This window comes from Pollachius pollachius (genome assembly GCF_949987615.1).
Source record: "Pollachius pollachius genome assembly, chromosome: 14".
Classification (NCBI taxonomy): domain Eukaryota; kingdom Metazoa; phylum Chordata; class Actinopteri; order Gadiformes; family Gadidae; genus Pollachius; species Pollachius pollachius.
In genome coordinates, this window is record NC_136947.1 from 3922577 (window position 1) to 3939422 (window position 16846).

General features: G+C 42.8%; 1 protein-coding gene across 2 annotated transcripts in view; it reads right to left on the reverse strand.

Moving 5' to 3' along the window:
• The window catches only part of LOC307085881 (guanine nucleotide exchange factor VAV3-like), a 53202-nt gene that overhangs the window by 5634 nt on the left and 30722 nt on the right, over nucleotides 1-16846 (reverse strand). For both annotated transcript variants that reach the window (XM_079750795.1, XM_079750794.1), the window contains exons 21-25: nucleotides 14195-14260; nucleotides 13890-13924; nucleotides 13549-13665; nucleotides 4438-4525; nucleotides 3456-3585 (exon numbers count right to left, since the gene is read on the reverse strand). In XM_079750795.1, coding sequence (XP_079606921.1) covers nucleotides 3456-3585; nucleotides 4438-4525; nucleotides 13549-13665; nucleotides 13890-13924; nucleotides 14195-14260 — 436 coding nt within the window. The remainder of the gene's footprint in view (nucleotides 1-3455; nucleotides 3586-4437; nucleotides 4526-13548; nucleotides 13666-13889; nucleotides 13925-14194; nucleotides 14261-16846) is intronic.

The following is a 16846-nucleotide window of genomic DNA, read 5'->3' on the forward strand; positions in this document are numbered from 1 at the left end:
TATCTCCCTCTCTCTCCCCCCTCATATCTCCCTCATATCTCCCTCCCTCTCTCTCTCTCTCTCTCTCTCTCCCCTTCACCTCCCTCCCTCCCTCTCCCTCTCTCTCTCTCTCTCTCTCTCTCTCTCTCTCTCTCTCAGAGCGACGGAGCATCTGCTGGGGGTCTCTGAGGGCCGGCGATGATGTGAGTAGACGTGGAGAAAGGTGCGACAGGACAAAGACTTCATGGTATGAGATCGAAACAACAACTGTTTGTTTGTTCAGAATGGAGCTGAGTACAACAAAATCTATACTTTCGGTGGCGCTGTGTAGGTTAGCGACAAGTCGCTATGCTGGGTACTCTAGTGCAACAATTGGAAAACAATAAGTCTGGAGTCTGACTTTGACTTCCACTCGTTATGTACATTCGTCATATGTACGTCACGTTATCTTTGTTTTTCTGGTAGATCATCCTGGGTTGTAAGGACATGATGTTAGATGATGCGAGATGGTGACATGTATACAGGGTATCTGAAGCTTTCAGCAAGGAAAACTTTTTAAGACCTAAGACCTGTTTAATACATCTTCAAGTGCAATTGAATACAAATATCAGGACAAACAAATAGTCCACCATCCAACGATAGCGATTCCTGTTTCCAACCAGAATCTGCCTGCCTGCAGAATCAAAGGCAGGACCTGCCTTTGATTCTGGCGATGCCAGAATTGTAATCAACCCCCACAAAATAGAAGGCTCATTTATTTTAAGGCAATATATTTGACTCATGTGAATTTAACAGTTAAAGCCTCACTTAACTGAGCCTCTGTTATAGGATCATGACACTGATTTGCATGTCCATGAATCTCCAAAATCCATTGAACTAACTAACTATATTAATAAATGGGATCAAAATGATGGTTTTTAAATAAAACTCACTCAAACTGTAAAATTAAAAAAAATCTTGTTTTATGATTTGGGTGTTCATTTGGGTTAGGGCTCATAGATGAATATGACGCCAAAAATGTGTTGTCATACTTATAACTATTTATATACATATATTTTTTAGAAATCAAATAAGCTTAAAACCCAATTTGTTAAATACATGTTTGTGTTACATCAATATCACTACTAGGTTCTTTTTTGGATCCTGTCATTGCTCTGCTCCTGTCAACACTTACAGATTAAAAAAAAACATTCAGGCTGTAGCAGTCTGCTACCAACGAGGAGGTGTGTAAAGGTTTCCCCATCCGGAAGCCTCCAAAGTACAGGAATACTTCCCAGTAACAGACAAAATGGCAGTTTGTTTACAAAATCTCTAAGGCCTTTCACAGCAGCACTACAGCTATGCAGGACCAACCGAATACAGTTTCTCAACATAAGATAAGACGCGGTTCTGTGTGGCCCCTTCATTTTCATGAAATTAATTACCAATGCGAAGCCCCCCCATCGTTTCTCAATATGACACAGCGAGAAAATAATTGATGAGCAACACTGAAAAATTGCTCTGTTCTTAGATTGTGAAACAGATGGATGAAACAGAGAATAACTCCTGAAAAACATCACTGACAATGCCAGTAAACAAACACAAATTTGTCAAGCTTATCAAATATTTAAAACTTGATTGTGTTAGAAAGTTGATTGTGTAGGATAAAAGACAATTTTATCCTCCTTGAAATTGCATTCTGCACATGTATATATATATATATATGAAGGGAGTAGCAGAATATTCAGGTAAAATGTCTTTTCAGGGAGAGAAAACACACACATGCAGCAAACAGCACTGGGGAAATTATATTCGACACTTATGCGGCGCTAAATATTTCTCACGTGTCTCTCATGCCAAAAGCGGACCTGTCGTGGTATTATAAGACACAGTTTACACTTGAGTGTCTGGTAACTAACCAAGCGCTTTGTCAGCATGAATTCCTAATGTATTCAGGGACGTTCCTGTTCCAGTTCTTCGACAGGGAGGATATAGCCAGTAATCACAAACGGAAATATGCCACCAGAACAGACAGAAGAACAGACACTCTTAAGCAGTAGCTAGGCTGCTTTTTCATTCACTTCACGAATATGGACCGAGATCAGTGTTACAGTAGGTTGTTTTTTTGGAAAATCTTTACTTTAGTTAAGTTATTTTCTTCTTTCACTTTTACTTTACTCCATGGATTTCTTATTTTATTTTTATTATTTTGTAATTTTCACTGCACTCACCGTTACTCGCTACAAAATAGAATCAGAGAAGAATTGTCTATGGATTACCTTACCAGACTTGTTAGTGTGTCGTGTATGCATGTGGAAAACCTGCCAATTTCAGACAATCAAACATTATAACTGCATAACAATAACATTCTCTGGAAAATCACGATTGGATTTCCGTAAACTACAGTTGAAAGCAGCAGTGTGAACGAGTCCTCCTCGACCACTATTGGTTCCCGTGTAATGTAGGGGGGCGTCTAGACACTGGATATTGCCGTCTCATAGACTCAGGAAGGCAAAGATTATTTCCAACTGGTTTGATATTATCGGGCCCAGCTCGCGTAATCTGCTTAACTTTTTGGCTTATTCCACCTCCCCGAAAAATAAGACTGATTAAATGAAGTAAATTTTAGGGCAATATATTTGACCTTTGAGCAGGCCAGTAAGAAAATATACCTATATGACCTCATTCCGTATACATGAGTGGAAATGGTCCAACAAGATTTTTAAGAGAAGGCGCAGAGAATAAAAGAACATGTCTTCATGCGTGGAAATTCCATGTTTTCACCCGCCAACTGTAGACCACGACGGCAAGGCAAGACTGATCTTCTAGAACAATCATGTCGCTCATAGCCCTTTATTTTTAGCCCTTTTAAGCTTGTTATAGCACCTTTTCACCAAATTAGCTCTGGTTCTTGAACCATTTCCGTTCCGGATTCTTGTAACCGTGGCGCTATCTAGCGATCCAGCCTGCTTTTCCACAAGTCCTGAGCGGAACCGTACTAATCAAGGATGCTTCATCAACGGAGAGCTTTGCCTAATGCTCACCGGAAGTAAACAGTTGTAGCACACTCTTTTTTTCAAATCATCTTTCCAATCTGTAGAATATGAAACGCCCACTTGGTTCAAGTGTTGGCATGTGGCTCAGGAAATAGAGCGGGTTGGCCGGTAACCAGAAGGTTGCTAGTTCAACCCCCGGCTCCTCCTAGCTGAGTGTCGAGGTGTCCGTGAGCAATTTGCCTCACCCTGACGAGCCGGCTGTCGCCTTACGTGGCTGACACCGCCGTTGGTTTGTCAATGTGTGCATGAATGGGTGAATGTTGAATGCAATATTGTGAAGCGCGTTGAGTGAACACTGGATCGAAATGCGCTGAATAAATCCATTCAGTCCATTCACACTTAAGGCCAAGTGAAACCTGAAGTTTTTTGAAAAAAATAATTTTGTATTTATATATAAAGATAAATCAACAACACCGAGCGAAAGAGCCTCAGGGGACTCACCGGTAGAGGCCTGGGGGAGGGGCCTGGCCGCGTCCCCATTGGTCAGCCTCCGGTAGGGCACCTGCAGGGTGGTGTCCAGGCTCCTGAAGCCCTCCCTCAGAGAGTTGTCCTTGTAGTACTCCACCAGATCCTGCACACACACACACACATACAACATAAAACGTTAATCGATCACTCATCTAACTAGCACAAACCACTAACCCTTAGCCACTACACGACTGACGACACATCTAAATAAACATTTAAGAACGCACAGACCTCGGTTACACTTGTTTCAACGCAACTTTTGTCATCCTATCAGGTCAGGACACATTATCTGTCAAGTCTGGACAGGCCCGGATTGGATCTTAATCACATTGTGATACGATGAGGTGAACCACTCCCCAAGGCGGTCAGGCTCCAATTCTGATCGGATCTCATAGTTGAGGACAGGTCATTGTTGTAAATCTTGTTGAAGTCGTCAGGGCCTCAGTGAGCCAGTAAACGTTGGCCATTGCATGACTGCGCTTGATAGTCAAGGCTTTTGATAATTTAATACCATTTTTAACAGAAAGAACGTAAGGGGCAATTCAGCAGATTTGTTGACCAGGAAGTATTTTTGTCGGGAATGTGAAATGCAAAACACAGATCCGGCGACAGAGTTTGCATTCAAGTGTTAAGTTTGGACGTCGCACCTGGGTTCCTATTTGGCGCATCCGATTATAAAAGTCACATTGAAACAGCAAGTTGAAGCGAGGCTAAACACATAATACTTCTTTATGAACCTATTTTCAGTTCTTGAAAAAGGTGCAGTTCATGAAAAAATATATTTCAGGAGATGGCATGGCAACTTTAATGCAATGCTTTACAAAACTCTCTTCGGTCTTCAAAATTAGCTCAATTGTCTCCAACGACCCCTATTCCCTTGGACTGCAGTTTTCAAGAACCGTGATGTCAGCGACGGTGGGGCAAGAAAAACCTGGAGTGGGTTCAGAACCATTACCAGCAGGGACTTGAACAGGCGAGTCTCGGCGATGTAGAACCAGCCCTCCTTGGTCAGGATCTTAATGTGCTTGACTTCATCGTTGAACCTGTGGAGGATGAATAAGACATGGGGCTGCTAATCAACTATACATGCCTTCCCTTCAGGCCTGTCACTACGGTGAGCCATCAAGCACCAGTGCTGAAGGGCCACATCACACGGACGGTGCTGATGCAAGCAACCCTCCCCTAGCTACCAGACCAGTCTGGCTGATTTCCCAGGATACTGGAAACAACCCTTCATTAGCACAAATCACTCGATAAACACTCAATGTGGTTTTCTTATTTCTAATTTCTAACCATACCTGCTAACTCTTTACTATTCCTACAAGTGTACCTTCTTACTATACCTGCAGTTTCACCTAACTATACCTAAAGTTATAACTTCACCTTTTTAACTATAGGCTAACTACAACTTTACCATCAGCTTCACCTGTTTACTGTGCATACAACTTTACCTATGAATCCATGGTGGTGTGTTTCCCTGCTGCCCCCATCTTCTAACAAACAATTATCCCCCACCACATAACACGCACGCACACACGCACACGCACACACACACACACAGGGCAAGTCAACACAAACATTAGATGATTAAGTTATAGCTTTTAATGACTAATTCACAAACTCAATTAATGCAGGTACGTTATCAACTCATGCCATGGCCAAATTAAATTAAGCCAGCTAATGTCATTTAGAAGAGCAACAGGAAACAGAGGTCTGTGTGCGGCACAGAGAAAGCGCTGCTGAGTCGGCCGACTGTACAGTATATGCGCCACCTGTCTTGCATTATGATAATATGTGCAAATCACTATCGAGACAGAAGCTCATCATAAATCTGCTCCAGCACTGTATAATGGATGAGGAGGGGAAAGGGGGGGGTTCAAAATGTGGCCGTGTTACAAACCTACTTATGCATTATAAATATACGTAGAGTAATACATTATTGATGTGTGTCCGGCTATATGTCAGCTGGCACATCAAGATAGATTAGCCATGTTTGGCTGAAGGCCGAGTCCATGGCCAGATTAGCATGGGCCCTTATTGGCGGGAATGTAGAGGGAGGGTTGGCATTGTGGGAATGTTCGGTGGCTCTGTGTTTATTAAGTGTACAACAAGAAGTAGACAAGAATAGAAATGTCTTTGTCCCAATGATAATTGATATAGAAATATCGCTGAATAAACCGACTCTAGCATCCGACTTCTTAATCAATTGTTTGGTTCCCAGGTGTTTAATTAGGGGCCAACTCAATTAGAAAATGTAATTGAAAAATTATACATTACGCAACAGAAAATACCATACATAACACAGATCATGATGCAAGAAATGTGGCATAAAGATCAGTTATCTTATATTGTTCACAACTCATTGTTTTTATTCCCAACCAGATAACAGCCTAATACAAATGGCCATAGATACAGGCTTTGTTTACATGCTGTCAAACTCGAGTGGAACATTAGAGACTTGAGGAAAGATATATGCCAGGGAATTGCTGCAACCAAATCAGTATGCAAATCCACATGCAAAGGTATTTACAAACATGGATGTCGCCATGAAATTTTCCCAGTCCCCAGTATACCAGAAGAGCACACTTTCTCGAGATGGTCCCCTTAGTGAATGGTTCTCTAATTGGAAATTGCTCGCAATCCACAATGGCACACAACATATTAGGCCACCAGACTTGCATGTTGCTGGAATTGAATATTGTTAATAAATAATAGATTCCAGTGGCGCCATCAAATACGTCTCTTATCCAGGAGAGGAACAAGACCAAATAATGTTAGAACACACTCTCAGCACTCCTTAAAGCTTGGAATATATGTGTGCATTCTGGGTGCCATTTTTTTATGTGCCTGTGGTCGTTACACCACTAAATGGTGATTGAGCAAAGCTGAGCACCATTTACTTTCTTTGAATGCACTTATGTTCTAAGCGATGTCGCCTAATTCCCCTCATTTAAATCTACTTGTGCATTTCCTGCTCAGAAGGTGACTGTTCGGAACGATTGCTTGGCCTCCGGTAAAGCTGCTTTCAGCTTTCTCCTGAAGCGCTCATCCAAACGAATTCACACTCGGCTCCTTGGTAACCCAGCGGTGCACCCGCCAAGTGTCGCGTCGTCAGGTGTGAAGTCGATCGGAGGAACCGTTGTCGAGAAGATCGTAGGACAAACATAGTTGGATAGAGCTAGTTTATATAGCGAACGTGAGAAATCAACTGGCTGCTGTCATTGCAAACAGCTGGCTTTTTGGGAATGGTGTATTTAGCTATTTGGAACAAGGCTCTTTCCAGGAGGTTATTCCCTGGAACAAAAGAATATATTCAGAAAGTTACACTTCTGATACTAGAAATGTTTAAGTTTAATGACCAAAATGGATAATGGGCAATACTTTGCTAAATCTCCAGTCTCTCTTTCTTCATCCGCCTTCGACGGCGTTGCAATGTATGCCCTCTCAATATATAACAGTATTTGTTCCTGAAGGTAGTAAAGCCCTACCTATAAATATTTCCAATAGATCGCAAGGTCTAGCATTGGACACTGCTCTCCCTCAGCAATACATCTGCAAAGTGTGAAGGAGTTCAGATGAACCCGCACACCAGACAGTCAAACTCACGGGGTCCCTCTTGCAGAGCAACAAGTGTCTGTCTTTCTCGTTTGCATGGCCTCATTCGGTTGCAGTAAACACTCAATTTCATTCCTTGTGTATGTCAATTGAGTTACCATTGCTTTGCTCAATGTTGCAGTTTGTAGAATTTAGTGCATTCTAGTAGACATGGCAGAAATGGACACACACCTTTTTCCCAAGAGTATAAAAGAGTAAAACGACTATGACAAAGATACCTGATTGTGATTGGTTAAACTGACCAATGTCATCGGGGTAAGTTAACAGATGTTTTTTTACAGATCCGGGCCCCAACGACAGCCGAGGACTTGATTGAATGTCAAGTGGAGAAGAGGATGGCCAATTAGGAACCAAGCTGACTTAACGTAATACCAACAATTAATCTAGTAATCATAATATAATTCATCCCGGCAAAAGCAAAAGTGGGGTGGTCAACCCCACAGCTTGTAGAGTTGAAAAAAGTTCCCCAAAAAACAATTGCAAAAGCTGGCATAGCTAGTTCCTCCTCAACATCGTCCGGCCTATATGTTTTTTTTACACTAGGGTCACAGGTCATTACAGCAACAGAGATTGGCGAGAAATCCATTTTTGAAAATCGGGTGAATCAACAGCGACGATTTCACTAGAGAACAAGACAACAAAGAACAAACGACTGCACTTAAAGCTTTTGTTGAGAAGAGAGATGCTTTTTCGTCGCTCAGTGCTGCGTCACCCGTTCAGTTGCTGTGATTGGTTGTAGGTCTATCCGTTTGTTCCAAACTACTTTCGCAATTCTTCTGACAATGCACTACTTTAGCAATTTGTCTGACATGCCAGGCTAATGTGTAATATCTCCATTGAGTTTAGCTGGACAGAAAAGCAGTACACATTATTTTAACTGGTGTGATTGATATTTATGATCTATTTAAGGTCATTGTGATTAAACTTGCAATGCAAATGAACAGCTGATCTCTGTTCGGTATATTTAGAGCCTCTTTTTTTTTGTTTGGTTGTAAGGAAACTCTAGAATGATTTAAATGTAGTTTATTCCACCCAATTCTTTGGACTGTCACAGATTTACATAGTTTGAACAAAGTTTTTTTAACAAGAAACACTGAAGAATGTATAAGAATGTAAAGCTCAAAGGAAATAAGAAATCCAACTAGCATTGAGAGGGGGAGGGAAAGTATTTAATCTCTGCCAAAACCAAAGGACCATTGAAGAGAAAGCACATCATACTCCTATACGCCACTTCTCTTTCTTCTTGGCTGGAACATTGTGAGGGCACAGGTAGACACATATGGTAGTCTGCGACTGCCTTTATCCTGTCTGTAAAAGTCATTTTGCGCTCTTCTTGAACCCTTGGGTGGATTGCTGTCTTCCTCGGAGGCATAGACCAGATGCTCATTGAATTTGGCGTCCAGGTCTTATGCTGAAATTTCTCAAACAAAACACAAGGGGCATTAGTATTATTATTTATATGTTTACAAGTTTTAATTGCATAAGTAGACCAAGTTTACTTCAATATTGCAATTTAGGCCGACTACAGCAGGCAATGCACTCACCTTGAATTGCGACAAGCCATGTCTCCCACTGGAAGACAGCCTCGTGCTCCCTCCTCTTAATTGTATGATTTCGCAAGTGATATACCTTCATGTTCTTTGTAAAATAATTCAAGTATAACACAGCCATTCTTTGTTCGGATTCACACATGGCAAAACCGAGATCTTCGCTTTGTCAGATACTCTTGAAAAACATAATCAAAACACCTTGTCGCACCATACAATGTAAGCGGTTACATTTTCAAATGAGCATTTGTGCATTGTACTCTATACCTCCTTTACCTGTGGTGCAGGAATGGGGCTACGATTTTGCCACAGATTTTGCATACTTCTCATCCAGCTCAGAATCTACGGAGGTCGCACAGTCAAATCTTGTTAGCTCGGGAATCTGGCCATACATTAGCATGTAGAGCACCTTGTTGAGACCTCTGAAGCGTGGTCTATTGTGAATAATGGATCACGCAATCAGCTTACCAGCTGTATAATACTTATGGTCTCCTGGTGCTTTGAGGTCAAAATACAGCTGGCCTGGTTTCTCCTGAAATATCCCCTCCCTAAAATTGATAAAATTCATAATTTAATCAAATAAGTGTTGAATCACATTTAATTATGAATCTACAAAACATAAAGTCCATGGATCCCTTTAGTCCTCTGGCATCTTGCCCACAAACACAATGTCCGTAATCTTGTGCCAATCGACATAGCTCCGTGCGAATGCAGACCATCTTCCTGCAACCTTGGCTATGTTGCTGTGAATGTCCCCATTGCATCACCGAAAGTGTTGATTTGATTTTCACCGATATGATTTGACATTTCGATGTCATTCCAAAAGGTGTGTTGTATTCTTTTTAAATGACACACAATTGGAGGTGGGATGCTTTACTCATGTCCTCTTGATTATAGCTCCTTACTGGTGCCAAGAGAGCACTTCTTCTGCATCATCTGAGTCCAAATAAACTTATTGGAACTCGTCACTATGTTCAACAAACACAAAAACATAGACGCTTGATACGTTTGTCAAACGATAGGTTGTTGATTTGGTTCAAGGTAAGCAAATCCTTTAGTGGAAATTTCCAAGTACAGGTCAACATAATAAAAATAGGCAAAGCGGTAGATCAGAAAAAGTACTTCACAGAATCACGGATCAAGAATGCAGATGTAAGTTTACAATACACAGAAAGATCAGATAAACAGCCTCAAGGCTGAAGCAAAGCAGAAGCAGAAGCAGTTGCAAAAAAGAATTGAAAGGCAGCCTGGGGCTACTTTCCAATCCTATTTTCATATTGCTATTGCTTACTGCTACTGCTTACGCTTTCGCTTCAACCTCGAGGGTTGAGCATGAGGAAATGTGCATTGTCAGCTGTTCCAAATGGGAGCCAGCTCTGCTGCTTCTGTTTCATTAAATGCTTGATGAACTCGGCCAATCACAACCTTCAGACCTGTAGCCATTAGGGCATGAGTGTAGGGAGGTCGTATAAAGGTCTCTCTAAGCGCTTCCTGGCAAGGATACACTGATGTATCCTTGATCAGAAATCATCTGTTGACGATGTCAAGATCGAAGGAAACTTCTGGAGGGTTTTGACAATGCTTGAATTGGACGCCAGCCTAAATGTATCTAGATGTGGCTGTGAACACATCACCGTATCTGCACATAGCAGCCAGTGTTGTGTCGAACCAGTGCACACATACACACAAGCACACGTGCAAGCTAGCAATTGCACATCACAATAAATAACTACTACTTACACTTTGCAGGCCAGTCACAGGGAAAATTATCCAAAGATATTCTCCTCCTCACTCGAATTTCGTATGCGTCTTCTTCGTAGCTTGGAAAAATATTTCCACGGCTTGTTCTGTATTGTACATTTTCATGGCAGTACACCTTATTTGTGTATAAATTTCTCTTTTACAAACTCCAAAAGTGTACTGTTCAACGAGTAGATAAACTTACTTTAACTGTAAGTAAACTTAAACAGATTTTCCAGATGATTGAAAGGCAAACTTTCCACAATGATTTGGACAAAATGTCTGTTATTTTGCAAGTGCTCCATTTAGCATAGTCAAATTAATCTATTAATATGAACATTTAAAAAAAGTCCTTAAAAATCACAGCCGTCTCCTAGCTGATATGAAAAAACACCACGTTACGACTTAAGTATCTCATTTGATGCAGTTCGGTTTTGCCTCCGAGTTAATTCTTTTGTCATTTATTCGTAGTCGATTTGACACTTTTGTTTTTTTCTGGTGGGACTGACATCTCACTGTTGAAATGCCAAAAACTCAACAAAGTGATATTGTCAGAATAGAACAGTGACGTATTTAAGAGACCTTCAAAATGAAATAAAAGCCTGGTTTGAACATTGTCCTTATAATATTTATAAAACATTTGAATTTGAAATGTGTTCTAAATCAACCCAAACACAATAGGAGGGTTAATGTGCATTCACAGAAGAATAAACCGGGAAATAAAGGACCCTTGGAACAAAGGACCCTGCGAACAGGGGTCCTTGGGAACTAAGGGCCTTGGGACCATAGGTCCCTGGGCACACAGATGAACGCTTGGCCAACCAATAGGACAAACATGAGGACAGAAAGGCAACAGAGCCCCATGCAGCTGTTTCTGACAGATTGCTTAGAGGAGCAGAGACGTAACACCATGGCAATGCAGCAGCTCTTTATCTCCAGAGCTGCATCGTCAGGAGAGGAGAGTGTTCAGGCTGAACACCCATCAGGAGATGCAGAGATGCCAGCTGAGGCCAACATTAATTTTTCTTAACTAAATTATTCAAAAATCTTTGCTTGTATTGCTATGCATGTCAGTAATGGCACTCCTCACCATTGCACACTTAACCATACCTGGAAGGAGGGATTTCCCACTCTTCGTCCTACTCGAGATTCCTTCCATTTCAAGATGAAACCCTTTGAGACCCTAACTGTGATTATGGGCTATACAATTACAATGCATTGTCATTTAATGAAGGGACTGAGGAGCCTCAGTCCCTTCACCCAAAGGTGCCAGTTCCCCGGGCACCTTTGGGGAACTGGCCTGGGAGAGTGATGTTCAAGGCTACCCCCCCCAGCAAGACACTTAGCAGGTGCTTTTTTCTCCCCACTCCCCAAAGCGACTTACATTTGTCAGAAGAAAGAGAAACAACAATATATAAGGAGGGCACCTTGGAATTGAATTGATCCATGATGTTACTGCTTACTTGTAATCTGTAATGCAACAATCACACAGTTGCAACACTGTTGTGTTCAGTATCATTTTTTTTATATGTTATTTGTTATTTATTTTATTATTATTTGAATTGTTCATTTTGAAGATGTTTCTAATGCCGAAGATTAAGAACGCATGAATCGTACTATATCAAGGAACGTTCTCTTATATTGCGTTTTGTTGTTCACTAAATGGAAAAAACAAGACTAAAGTTGCATCATTTTTGAATTTGCCTTCGCTAATCGTACAATCGGAGTCTAATAAAAATAAAATTGTCAGCTACATTAGCTCAAGAGACATGAGAGCTGGGAAAAACTATCCAATACAGGGGGGAATTATTTGTCCTATAATAAATCAACGATAACTTTAATATAATCTAATGTCAAGACTAGGCAGTTTCCTTTAAAAGCACTTATAAATGATAAGCACTCCTCCATTTTTGTATGGTCGATAATAATAATCCATACTCTCACCGAGGCAAGAACAACAATTGAGCATTTGCTTGGAGGAGTGGGAACCCCCAGCCTGGGAACAAGACAAATCTGCAAGCTCATGTTTTATTTGCTCTGACATATGCGCCAGGCCCCTATCCCGTTTAGCCAGATCCCGAGGAGACCTGGCCCGGGTTGGGCCAATCACAACCCTTTATCTAATACGGGGCGGTTCTGATACATTGACTGTACAGGGGAGCGCCATTGAGGCAGTTTAATAAACAACCAAGATGGTTGCTGCTGATGTGTCCCGTTCATGCTCTGATTGGTTGTAGATCTATCCAATTGCGTCCAGAGGTATTTCGGTAAGCACCCGTTAATGGCCCTTAATGGGTGGAAATCGGAATCGGAAAATTAACAGAGAGGTTCCAGACTAATACGCTTTTTGCGATTTTGTCTAGTGATGTCAGGCAAGTGCATCCCCTCAAACAAGGTACAATATTACACACACACGCACACACACATTTTCCCACACAGAACATTTCCCAGCGTGACTTGTATCACCTCGTTGCTAAGCTGTGTTATCTCCCATCCCCATCCAGTAAAGAGATGTTGGACAGGCAATTAGGAGTAGCAAAGTGGAGCCCAGCACATCAAAGCCTTGAACCAGCCATGGCGGGCTTCTACCCACCCCAAACTGGGGGCCTGAATGGATAGGGCTAATTATGTTTATAGGAAAATAGCAGTTGGGCCCTCGGACATGTTAATCTCTCCGGGCATTCACGCTGTGACAGGAGCGCATGCAAGTCTTTACTACTCTGATTTTGAGAAGTACTTAGAAAGCGTGGAAAGTCTTTGATGTAACTCGATATATATTTACGGGGGCATTTAGGGAACTTTTTCAATGGGAGACATGCTGGCTCGCTTCTGGAAGTCTCTTGACTTCCTCAGACCAAAGAAAAGACTAGCTGCTATTTGCTGCAGCCCCGGAGAAGCAGCTAGTTTCTCCGTAAGCCCAGGGGGCACGGCTATAGCTCTATTGAATTTGGTTTCTAAGCCAAGTGTGGGTGTGTAATGGGTGTGTAATGGGTGTGCGTGTGCAATGGGTTAGGGAGGTGCATGTTTATATATATCCGTATATATATTCAGGGTTTGTAAGAGGAAGGTAGATGAATGAATGCGCTCCATTTTGACATGGTACATACAATGACAGACAGGTGGGTGGATGCTAGGGTTCAACCACGAAGTAGTAAAGTACATACTTGATGCTGATGGCGTACTCAGTGCTCTCTTTAGTCCTGTGTCGGACCAGGAAGGTGCTGTTCTCACAGTTAAGCAGCTCCACTCCAGCCTGGGATCTTTCCATAGGCCCTGCGAACCTGAAACACCACATGCACAAATGCAGTCATGCACACACACACACGCACAGGCATGCAAGCATGCACAGACACAGAAACACGGATGCAAATAGACACACACACACAAACACATTAATGCGTGTACAGACACACACACACACACAGACGCTTACACTGGGGAAAAGAGGTAAGACATACCTTGATATTGCTATCAATCTATTGTAATTGCTTTATGCAGAACTTACCAGGGCTGGGCTGAGTAATCGACGGGTTTTGGAACCTGGAACAGATACAAAGGGACTGTGGTTGTTTTATCTTCTTAATGGAAGTCAATAAAGGAGGGGGCGGAGATCATTTGGGTTAATGCGATATTCCATTCACATCTAATAGCTTCACCCAGGCCTCCCCGACAGAGTGTGTAGTCCCAGACTGAAAAGCGCTAGCGTCTTGTCCCAGAGAAATCGTTAAGAGGCCCATTATCTCCAGAGCGTGTGATAATCACATCACGGTCCATAACAAGGCTGGGGAGGAGGAACTTCTCTGCACTTACGCACGGACACGGCCGGACCGAGTCGCTTGGGAAGAAGCCAGTCAGGCTCGTCCCGAGGATTTTCCCCTGCAAGAAGACGCATGGCTTTTAATTGCATTATATTTGTCTGGAAGAAAACCCCCCACTCCATTTCCCAAGAGAGACGGAAGCACGCATTTACACCCACGCACACGTAGACATGCACGCACACACTTAAAGACATGCCGTACAGACACACATTCCCATAAACATACACGCGCATGGACGCACTCGCACACACACACACATGTAAACGCTGTTTAACTTCTCCCCCCGCCTCCGTCGCTGCTTTCAATAAATCCTCTGCAATTAGAGAACAACAGGCAGTTCATCTAATTTACAGCCCGAGTTAATTATGGTTTGGAACTGTGCTGCCAGTGAAATGTGTTGTGCATCAAAACACCGATCTTGTTTAGCACTTAATAATGGATCTTATTCTGGTCTCAAAACACCCGACCACGGCACCGAAGCCGAGGCTCGCTTAAGGCCCATCAAGTGCACGATCCAAGCTATGCTACGCCAGCATTGAAAACAATTCAGATCCAATGACTAAACACAGTTCACAGGTCGCAAAGTAATCACATTAACAGCAAAGGAGAAACCGTCTAAGTACTCCCGCGATCTCCGCCGTGGTTACGTGGCGATGTGCTTCGGCAAATAATACTTGGGACTCTATTGGGCCCCCCCCCTGGGGTATGATTGTGTCCGGTATCGATTCAGCAGAGGAACGCTGCAATAAAACTCTTCTGTCTTTCTCAAACACATGACGGTCCTGTCATTTAAGGACGGGGCAGGTAACCCAACCCCTGTTGGTGGTCTCCCCGCCGAGAGCTCCGGAGGGCCATCTGAAGACCATTGAGTGAATCAGGGCCGATCGCATCAGCGCTGAGGGCGTGTAGAGCACCGCGCCCGGCCCCCCCCGCCGTGTGCATTCTCCTCTTTATTATTTCCATTGAAATGCATTTTGGGAGCGTGCGATCCCCGGCGGTAACGAGATTGGAAAGCGAACGCGTGGCCGTCTCCGTGATTCATTCTGCCTAATAACATTTCATCGTAAAGTTGTTTTTTTTTGCTGTTTTTCTTTCCCTTTCACCATTCCCCCCCCACCCCCCCGCCCCCCGCTAGACAGAGGCCCCCTGTCTATTTGTTATGCCTTTGATAAGCGCCTGATAAAGATTAAACTTATTACTCTGTTGGCATAAACAGGCAGCAGCCCAAGGATCAAATGAAATTACAGTGATTGATCGCATTGTTCTGCCGGTGGGACGAGCACAGGAGAGAGCTGGGGGTGTAATTGCAGTGTCTGGGTAATGGGAGGATGAGCTGGGAAGGGGGAAGAGGGTTTATGAATTCTCAATGTTCTGTAATTCCATCCACCAGTGCCACTGGGGACAGTGAAGATCAAGTGCATTATTACTGTGTCATTATTCCCAGGAATAAACTAAACACGACTTCAGGCCCGGCCTGCTGTAACTTTGGACTGGCCTGGCATCACCTCCTGGACCCCCTCAGCGTACATGGGGTCGCTATGGCACTGAAGGAATGCCAAGGTGCTTGCACGGCTGCCAACTCGTGTGCTTGAGGGACGAAGTAGTTACACAGTCATATAGCACAGGCTTTTATTGTTGCTATTTCACTCAGCTAGAATGTTTATCGCTGTATCAGATCAAAATGACAAAAATAAAAAAACGCATTGATTAACGCATGTTTTAAAGGGCAACATTTAACGTTATTGCTCTGTTGCTCAGGTTTATGTTCGAGTCAGACATTACGACCATCGTCCCCATATTACATCGATATAGACCAGTATACAGGAGGAGGTGGGGGAGGAAGGAAAAAGAGGAGGAGGAGGGAATGCTTTTAGTGCCAAGTGTGAAAAGCTTGGGTTGGCTTTCTCACTACAATGACTCCCTGGATAAATATTGATCCCAACACACTTTCAATGCCTGACCTCTCTGTGACGGCTGTGTTTCATGCCCCTTCTCTAGTGTGTAATGCGCTAAAATGTCAAACTAATTCCAACACTCTGAGATATAGAGAAATGCGTTTTGGGCTGAGAGTTCTAGGATGACTGGGGGCGTGTTATCCCCATTGTTATGGCCCACCCAAACTTTGTGATAGTTTTACAGTACCGGCCTTGTGTAGGAGCATTATAAGGAGAGATGTTGTATATGAATTGCACAATACACCGTGGCTTTATACCGAGAAGCTTAACCCTATTTCGGACGCAGACATCGTAATAAACGGCTGCTTAAATGGAGCTGCACACATCCGCACACAACTCGGCGGTCCTGTAGTCATGACATCAACGTGCCTCTGAAAAGGCAGGACTTTACGAAAATAACGTTGGCGTTCGGAGCCAAGTGAAACGTTCACAAAATGGTTGGCAGAGCCTGGCAGAAACATAGGACTATTGCTCCTGTTTCTCTTAATTTTGTCTTATTTTAGTAACGGACAAAATGGCGTTGATTACTATGTTGATGATCAAACGAGACAAATGACGATGTTTAAAAAGAAAAAACGGTTTTGGGTTCACTGCCCCTTTAATACTAGTGGAGTTGATTTACATTGGGCTGGAAGTGTACCTAGAACTAGTTGAATGTGATTGAATTAAGGGACAGCATTAGCTGTAGC